Raw genomic sequence first — 9,632 nt, forward strand, 5'->3', positions numbered from 1 at the left:
TTCCGTTCTTTCAACTCTAATTAAAAGCAACTATAATAATAAATGAAAATAACAACTTAAAGACGAGGCACTAGATTTACTTGGTTACAACGTAGGTGGTTGTTAATCCAAGACCAATAAAAGCACTAAAAGAAAATCTCCTTCGTTGAAGGCGGAGAAGCCTCTTACACTCTTGAAATCTTAGAAAGTTGCTAGAAAATTAAAACCAGAGTTGTTGTTTATTTCCTAGGTCCAGGAGTCTTTTTATAGCCCTTGGAAAATCTTATCCGTGGCTTGAGGGCGCCTTCCATAGTGCTGGAAGGTGCTTCCAGCAAGGCGCGGTGGCTAAAAGTTTATCCATTACCAACGACAAAATTTGCCTAGTCTAAGGCGTCTTCCATGACTGGTTGAAGGCCCCCTTTAGCCCAGCTGAAGGTGCCTTCTTCCTGAAGGTCACGGAGGCGCCTTCAACCCTTGTTAAAGGCACCTTCAGCAACTCCATAGCTCCATTTTAGCTCTTCTATTGCTCCGATCGCCTAGGTGATATCGGCCAACTGGAATAGGGCTCACCCGAACCTAATTTCTAGCCTTCTTCCTCGAGCAAGCTTCTGCTCCGGCTTCTCATCAACGTCGCACACGTCCTTCTCATTCACCGGTGTACTCTTCCGCAGCACCTCATCCCTCAGATGTACTGAGCCCGTCGACTCCCTTCCCGTGACATCCTTCTAGCTAGCTACGTCTTCTGCTCGACTTCTTGTGTTCCTAAGCTCCTGTACACTTAGACACAAGGATCAAACACAGCATAACCCACTTTTGCCATCCATGTTGCCCAAATCTATAATAGTATCTTCTAGGATTTTTGGTCTATTTAGAAATACACACCAATGTTCTTTGTCCACAGTCCCTACATGCTACAGGTTGAAATATCATATTGTCGATGTTGTTGTAACTTGATGGTGTCATGAAATAGCAACCTAATAATCAAATTTTATTACTTTGATTTTAAAAAAGTCTGTGGCATTCTTAAAAAAAACTATAAAAGGGCAAATCAATAATAACTTTTGATATTAGCGATCAAAAGGAGCAGTGAAATTGAAGGTAAATCCATATGTTCAAAATTGACTGAAAATCTAACAAATACTACGTCCAATTCATAACATGAATGCTGAACTACTTTGTTTAGAGTTGATACAAAGAAAAAAATTTCATTTCACATTACTACCATAGATATATTTTCTTTCTTTGTTATTAATAAATCTAAAGCATCTTCAACTATGAGCATGAACAAAATTCAAGAACCTGCACAAATCCCACCTACCAGTAAAACTCAAAGACACTCTATAACTAAACAAAAATTCAGGTTCTTTAAGAACCTGAATATTTTAATCTCACCTACCAAACCATGGAAACGCCAAAGAAGAAGAAATAGAATAGAAGTTGATTACTTCAGAGAATGCTCAAACTCAAAGCTCCTTGTCTGCTGGTACTATATATAACTTGACCCAATAGCTAAGTCATGGCTTCGACTCCTTAGAAGGGAGAGGGAAGAAGAAGGAGATAGGTCAGGGGAGGGAGAAACGCAAATAAAGCAAAAAATGCGAACGAAGAAAAAACTCATTATTTTTCAGATGGACAGGTTTCTCTCCTCTCTTCGAGAACAGGAGGGCAGAAGCGGCTCACTTCGCTAGGAGGAAGTGAAAGGAGAACACGAGGCTACGATCGAAGAAGTTAGGGCATGAAGGGGACATACTTTGCTCCTCTCTTCGAGAACAGGAGGGAAGAAGTGGCTCGGGAGCTTCGCTGAGGAGCTTCACGAAAGAGGAAGGAGGAGGAGGAGAGTTAGGGCACGAGAGGAGAATCGCGAAAGAGAAAGAAGGAGTAGGTGGAGAGTTAGGGCATGGGTCATGAAAGAGGAAGCCAAGTCCGCGATTTTTTGTGTGAGTTGGACTTGGCCACACAAGATGCCACCTCAGTCGCAAAGAGTTTTCACTGAGGAGCTTCGCTGCGAGAAACATTACTCTAATAGTTATAATACAAAGAAACCGAACCCAAGAATTTAAGTGAACATGGTGAGGAGTAAGAATAAACACATGTACAACTAAACAAACTCCTAAATCTCACATTTAATCTATAAGGTTATCATGCTAAGAAATAAAAAGAATATGATCATAGCTAAACTCAATCCGAAACTTATCTCATCTAGAGTCCGAAATCTACATAGAGCACATAATGTTATAAGCAAGTAGAAACATAAACACAAACACAACTTAAACTAAATTCCGAAATCATCACCTAATCTACTATGATATCTAAACATATATAATATATAGGAACTATCTAATACATGATATGATATAACTATCTAATACATGATATGATATGTAAAACGTGCATGATCACATGGCACAATATAACTATCAAAATATGAAGATTTTAAGGTCTCCTAATGCTAGTTAAATTGAATTTCAAAGGTATCAAACATCTATGAATTTAAGGAATTAAAATAAAATATAATATGAGAAGAACATGTCTTCAACTCCCTACTACTAAGCTTCTTCTTCTTCTTCCCTTATAGCTTGGTCCGACGATGGTGGAGGCTAGGGCCGGTGGTGGTGAAAGCTAGGGATTTGGCGGAAGTGAAAAAAAAAAAAAATAGGAGCAAGGCTTTTATATATATATATATATATATATATATATATAGTCAATTCTATGTATAATTAATTCTACATCAATCTTTCCACAATTAATTTATAAAAGATAATCAAGGATTCAAATTTCTTTATAAAAATCACAAGTAAAAATTTTATCAAATCACAAAAAAGTTTTATATATATATATATATATATATATATATACCACATATATTTTTACACATACTAAGGCATGCATAAATTTTTATTTATTAAATTTAGATTTATATATATATAAATTTCTTATATAAAATTTATATACAATAAATTTTATAAAAGTTTATTTTCACCAGTCATATAAATTTTTTATACTTACTAAACCCTATAAAGTATATAAATTTGATGCATATAATTTTTTTTTATATTTATTCATATATTTTTCTAAAGAATTTATTGGTTTAATGTGTTTGCAACGTACTTCACATTTCTGCTCATATATTTAAATGAATATTTAATGGTGTAAAACACGTGTACGACATCTATACTACACCTCGATGCTCTCATAAATCTCATCTTCTCTCTCGAATTAGGGCACCATCCATCTCGCCTCTTTCAAATCAATCCGCCCTTTCTGCGATAACCTTAGGCGACTCCCTAGGACTCCAAAATTTGTCCAAATTGGTTGTCACTCAAACCTGTTGATCGATGGGGAAGAGGAAGGAACGCCGTCTCGCGGCGATGAAGGCGGCGAGCCGGCGAGTAAAGCTCGATCTGTTCGCCGAGCCCTCCGGTATTCCTCCTCTCTATCTTCCTGTGAATATCCTCTCTTCTCTTGTGTTGGATTTAAATATATTAGTGGTTCCTAATTTTGAGTTAGCGTCACTTTTTTTTTTTGAAAAAAATGGTTGGGGACTCAGTGATGGATCGTTAGGATTCTCGAGTGATTGGCCAGACCTTCGATATTTATTGCTCAGAAATCAGAAGCAAGCAAGATTTACCATGGATATCGGGTTCTTTGTCAAGGATTAATAGTGTTTACTAGTAAAATATGGCTGGTTGTGCAGCAAAAATAGCTCTTATGTGTTGGATGCTGAATAACATATATTCCATTTTTATAAAAATTTTTGTCTAAGAACAATTTCCAAAAGTTCCTAAACGTGTTGCAACTTGCATCTAATATGCATTTTATGATTTTTTTTAATCTTTATTGCCACACGGGATATTTTTGCCTCGATGTTGTTTTGTAAGCATACTCTAGTACAAAATGGTTCCCTTTATACTTTGTTTCACATTATAGCTTATTGTGCCTGCATTCTGCAGAACTTGTTTTAAAATTTGTTTGGCTATGTGATAGATTCATATGCCATATCATGATTTTGGCTTATGCTCTTTTTTTTTTCTGAACAGTTCCTTTTGGTTATCTTCTAAATCAGCAAAGTGATTCTACAATGCTATAATGCTTGAGAAGCTTTTTCAGTTCTTTGATAAATTGCTATATTTGATATTCATCATGCGTTCTGTTTGTAGGAGAGATGGTGACGAGTTCTGTACATGACGAAGTAGGAGAGGATCCAGATAAAGACTGCCAAGCTGAGGTTCCCAATTCACCATCTTCTTCAGGTGGGTTTCATGAGTTCATTTTAAATGGACTATGTAGAGAAGATATGCCACAGCATATTTTTGGTGGAAACTTGGAAATTTTATACACGCTTGTTGTATGCACCAAATGTCTGGTTCTGAGACTGTAGGGTGGCTGAGGTGTGGGAACATCATTAGTCATTCAGATCGGGCTGCCACAGGGGAATTGAATGACTCCCTACCTGTTATTATCCTTTGGCAGCATCTAGATGTGGAGGTTTGTATGTCTCTAGCTTTATTTGGTTTGTACTTGCTGACATGTGTTTTATGATTGTCAGGTGGTTGGACATTTATATATTTTTTCATTAAAATTATACTATTTCTATAACTACTAGCTTACTGCATAGCTAAAGGCTTAGTATTGTGTGTTTCAGGCATTCTCTTTAGCTTTATTTCTTTATTTCTGAGATATTTTACTTGTTAATTCCATTTTCTCAGGTAAGAAGAAGGAAAATCCTTTGTCGTTACTTGAGCAGTATAGTGATGATGAATTGGATGAAGAGTCCAGCAAACATCCAATTCAGAGTGCTGAAGAGAATGTATCAATTGATCCTCTGGTGCAGGTATTGTGATCCTTCCATTTTTTCTAGTCTGCTCTTATGGCCACACTGTAACATGGTAATTCACTATGTGCTGATATATCAACCAGATCTGATGCTCAGTTTTTTTCAATATGAAATGCTATTGCATGCATGGTGGTCATGTGGATTATCTGGGGCATGATAACTGTTCTCGATACATGTGCTTGAGGGAGACATTTCTATGCTTCAAAATCATAAACTATGTAATTGTATCCCTGTAGCACTATTTTTGTGCAGCATATAATGCACTTTTATGATATTTTTCTTTCTGCCTAGAATCTATTCTATTCATTCCACTAGTGTATTGAAAGATCCATTTGTTGAGGAAAGCAATGAACATCAAGATAATGTGGAAGTTGCTGACAAAAGTAATGTTTGTGTTGTTTTTTTTTCTTGTTCCTCTAGGGGAACAAGACTCTTCTTCATGTTAACTCATGTATAATGTCTTGAAGTTTTTGTATTTATTAACTGTATATTTTGCTAACTGTTAGTTATCAACATGTTCAGGAAACTGTATCTGTAGATGTTATTGCTGAAAACAAAACAAATAATGTAGATGATGCTGTTGGCCTTAGTGATGGCCAATTGGGGAACACAAACAATATTGAGTCTAATGATACCATAGAAAGTGATATTGCTTCAACTGCTGCTCAAGTTAGCAAAGGTGCTCCTGAAAGCCAACCAGTTCTTGATGCTTCTGGAATGCAAGTTGTTGGTGATTTGGCAGGAAGTTGGAAGGTTGTAATGCATGAGCAGAGCAATCAATATTATTATTGGAATACTGCCACAGGAGAGACTTCATGGGAGGTACCTCATGGATTGTCACTTGAAGTTCCGACAAATGGGGTCAATCTTTCTTCCACTGTTGAAGGACAAGTGAATTATCCTGTTCTTTTGCAAGCAAACATACCAGTTTCTAACATGCATGGTGGGATTAGTAGCAGCATAGAACCATATGGAACTGTGGAGATGATAAATACAAATGGACAGGTTGTATTTGCAGCTCAATTGACAAGCTTGAGTGTATATGCTTTAGCTATTTAAGTTTGTGCTGCTACATAATTATGTTTTTTAACTAACTATTTTTTTTTATAGAAACAGGCAACTAGCAATGCTCTTTTAGACTATTCAAGGTCTTCCGCAGATCTGACAAGTTATGAAGCAGAACACACCACAAAGATCAGTGAATTTTATGCAATGACAGATGTTCAGCCTGCTTCACTTGTGGAATATGCTCAAAATTTATTGCATAGACTGAAGACACTCCCTAGGTATGACTTGTGATTTCTTTTTTTTATAGTCTTTTTTTCCTGATATGCGTACATAACCATTTTATCAGATAATTTTTGTTCTTATCAGAAAACTGATGTTTTGTGTTTCCCAGCTGTGTTGATGGACATGAATGGATTGCAAAGGAGATTGAGTTGAGGATATCTGATTGCAAAGCACTTTCCTCATATGGTTCATCTCTGATTCCATTCTGGTGGCATATTGAGACACAACTCAAGCAGCTAGAGTCTGTCATTGCTGGTGCAGAAGTTTCTTCTATTCCTGATGAAAGTACTGTTGATAATGTAGGACCATCTAGAATAGTTGAGGAGAATAGTAGTTTATATAATGGTGAAACCCGCTACTCCATTCCTGATATTGACACACATGTCATGCAGACTGAGCCTGATATGAAAAAGCCTGAAAATGAAGACACTGCATGCTTAGGATTCACTGGTGTGAGGACCAATATATGTGAGGAAACTGTGAATTCCATAATCAAGGCTGAACTGCCCACTGAGGATGTTGATATGGATGTGGAGATGGAGGTGGATGACGAGACAGTTGCTTTTCATCCAACATATCCAACTACTGAATCTCCTGTTCCAGTAGAACCAACTGGACAGGTGGGCCCAGCTTCAGTAAGCCATCCTGATGAGCCTAATGTTCCACCACCTCCAGATGAAGAGTGGATCCCTCCCCCACCTCCTGATAATGAAGTAATTCCTCCACCTCCGCCAGAAGATCCACCTGAACCATCATACCCTCCACCTTATGCCGATGTCTTGCCTCCGCCTCCCCAAGACCAGTATAGCTTGGGATATGTTCTTCCTTCCTACAATTATTATGCTCCTAATGGGAGTGAGGTGACAAACCTAAACTATTATATGCAAGGTGATGGATCCCAAATTGTTGAAGCTCCACAGCCATCTTATTATGAACCAGTAGTATCAAGCACTTATCCTGAAATCGCTGTACATGTCAATCAAGTTGAACCCATGACATACTATGATGTTTCTGGTGGGTCTGTCTCACACATACCTGTTGTTTCTGGCACTGCATCAACTGGTTTTTATGTTGAAGCAAGCGCTGTAAGTTATGGTAATGTCTCCTCATTGAATCAAGCAATATCAGTTGGGCCTTCTATGGAATCTGCAAACAAATCTGTATCACCAGGAAAGCATGATTCTGATGTTTCTGCTGTTTTCAAAGAGACTAGTAAGAGTAGCCTATCAGCAATTTCTGATACATCTGGCGTGCAAATAGCCAGCAAGGATTTAATGAATGGAAGCACCATGGTTGCTCCTCCAGTTTCCAACAAAAATAAATCAAAAGGTTCTCACTTCTGAGTAACAATTTGATTGCTTCATTATAAATGTTGAATGTACACACTTTGCTTGCCAAGTTCTCTTCCTCTTGTGCCTATAGTACCTAATGATATCATCTCTCAGTTTTACGTACTAGGAAGGCCACTATTGCAGTTGCTCCAAGTTTGCGGTCTAATAAGAAGGTTTCCAGCTTGGTTGATAAAGTAAGTTAAAATGTGCACGAGTATATTGTGAGATAATTGAATGTAGATTGTGTTTTTTTGTTCCCTTTTGCATGTATGTATTTGCCTAACAATATAGTTGTCTGTTTCATCAGTGGAAGGCTGCAAAAGAGGAACTGCATGGGGAAGACGATGATGATGATGAACCTGTAGATGCTCTTGAAATTTTAGAAAAGAAACGTCAGAAGGAAATAAAGGTGTGCTTAATTTGCATTACTGTTGTCTATGTCTGTCTTCCCTTCCGTCTCCCCACCTCCTACCGACCACACACACACGTCCCTCTTCTCTCTCTCTTTGCGATTTGATGTTAATTGATTAATTTATGCAGGAGTGGCATGCACGTCAGATTGCTACTGGAGAAGCTCAAGATAATGCAAATTTCCTTCCTTTAGGTGGTGACTGGTATGTTGTTTCTTAAGGCCTAGAATAAAAAAGCTGCACCGATTGAACACCACAATTGCACAATTAGTAAGATTATAGAAATTTTGAGGCTTCTATGTATCTTTTGTTGAATTTTGATGGCTTTATGCTTTAAACCCGTTCTTTTGGAGTGGATACAAATTTTCAATGTTTGACGTTTTTATTTTTATACTGATTATCCTTTTACAGTTTGTGATTTTTGACTCCAGTCTCATGCTAAAGTGATACAAATTTGAATTTCGTCATTATTTTCTCCCCCATTGTGCTTGCGTTGGTTGAAATTGTAGCTGAATGACAATCTTGTATACAGGCGAGAACGGGTTAAACGAAGGAGAGTTGAAGCTGCCAAATCTGATGTGGTTGAATCTGTTTCGGATGCAGCAACTGACAATGCAAAAAAGCTGCCTGATCTGACGGAACTGTCCAAAGATCTTCCTTCTGGTTGGCAGGTTTGTCTACTCCACCTCATCTTGTTTCCTTTCTTCCTACCTTGGTTCTTAGAACATTAAAAATTATATGGACATGACTTAACTTGTATGTGCTGCAAAAAAGGGGAAAGGCAAAAGAAAAGAAATATTATTACATAGTAATTAATCGTAATCTCGAAATGAAATGAGATGGGTGTCAGTTAAGAGCTATGTTAGAAATTGCTCAAGGACACGAGTTCCAAGTAACAGGAACCAATGACCGTTTAAAAATGCGTTGCTTATGCCTGTTTCACCACTTTCGACCAAATTCGGTAGCATGTTTCTTTCAGTCGGTCAGCTATTGATGTGATTGTGTTGTTGCAGGCGTATTGGGATGAATCCTCCAAGGAGGTGTACTACGGAAATAGCATCACTTCAGAAACCACATGGGTCAGGCCAACAAGATGATGTGAAACTAAAAATTGAGCTTCTTTCTCTGTCTTTCATTGGCTTGATCAAGCCTTGCGCATGCATGCGCGCAAACATGTACTCGACCCACCGTGTTAGGTAGCATTTAAAAACTTGTTCGTCATAGCAAAAAACCACACGGTTCCTTGTAGCAGCGAAAATGGGTTCCCTAAAATCTTATTCAATCTTGGTTGATGTTTAGAATTTTTGATCCGTGAATGTGACAGGTTAGTCGTTGTTGCTGCCAGAGATAAGCCTCCATTATCATATGTAACATAGATATCATCATTTAAATCTTGCTTGCCTTGGGTACCGTCCTTACGAGTACGCCATTGACCTCTTTAGCTAACGCTGCCCATTCAATCAATAATTGCAACAACTATTCTATCCTAGAACTTTTATCTCAATTGAAGAGATACTTGACTCCAGTTGCCCTTCTATTCCGTCATCTATCTCTACGTGTTGAAGTGTGATAACAAACTTTGACTAAAACAAACTATAAGTCCAAAATTTAACATAGTCATCATAAGCTCTCTGTATGTATATTTATATATTGCTCATTAAATCATTGCTTTGCATATTTTCACTATTTTATTTTTATTTTATTGTAGATATTCCCCGTTACTCCGAGCCAAATTTGACTAAATCCAAGAGACAATACACCTGGGCAAGAATTAACCAATTGAAGACG

At 37.6% G+C, this 9,632-nt stretch overlaps 1 protein-coding gene across 4 annotated transcripts; it reads left to right on the forward strand.

Moving 5' to 3' along the window:
- The first annotated feature begins 3,175 nt into the window (after positions 1 to 3,175).
- LOC121993171 (formin-binding protein 4-like) lies at positions 3,176 to 9,142 on the forward strand. Of its 4 annotated transcripts, XM_042547860.1 has the most exons (12): positions 3,176 to 3,399; positions 4,137 to 4,229; positions 4,686 to 4,810; positions 5,336 to 5,818; positions 5,924 to 6,099; positions 6,213 to 6,402; positions 6,496 to 7,432; positions 7,549 to 7,628; positions 7,742 to 7,843; positions 7,975 to 8,048; positions 8,377 to 8,515; positions 8,858 to 9,142. In XM_042547860.1, exons 1-12 carry the CDS (start codon positions 3,315 to 3,317, stop codon positions 8,939 to 8,941), a joined length of 2,568 nt encoding a protein of 855 aa, XP_042403794.1. In that variant the 5' UTR covers positions 3,176 to 3,314; the 3' UTR covers positions 8,942 to 9,142. The 4 variants fall into 4 exon arrangements, with proteins under 4 accessions (XP_042403794.1, XP_042403792.1, XP_042403793.1 ...); XM_042547858.1 differs by having other exon boundaries at positions 6,213 to 7,432; XM_042547859.1 differs by having other exon boundaries at positions 3,177 to 3,399; positions 5,930 to 6,099; positions 6,213 to 7,432.
- The last annotated feature ends 490 nt before the right edge of the window (positions 9,143 to 9,632 follow it).

The sequence above is a fragment of the Zingiber officinale genome, chromosome 6B, assembly GCF_018446385.1.
Source record: "Zingiber officinale cultivar Zhangliang chromosome 6B, Zo_v1.1, whole genome shotgun sequence".
Lineage (NCBI taxonomy): Eukaryota > Viridiplantae > Streptophyta > Magnoliopsida > Zingiberales > Zingiberaceae > Zingiber > Zingiber officinale.

Bases quoted from the DNA above. Each gene is read 5' to 3' on its own strand.
- LOC121993171 (XM_042547858.1), top strand. From the start codon at position 3,315: ATGGGGAAGAGGAAGGAACGCCGTCTCGCGGCGATGAAGGCGGCGAGC. The intron at 4,230-4,685 runs GTGGGTTTCATG...CCATTTTCTCAG, and splicing joins CAATTCACCATCTTCTTCAG to GTAAGAAGAAGGAAAATCCT. The intron at 4,811-5,335 runs GTATTGTGATCC...CAACATGTTCAG, and splicing joins CAATTGATCCTCTGGTGCAG to GAAACTGTATCTGTAGATGT.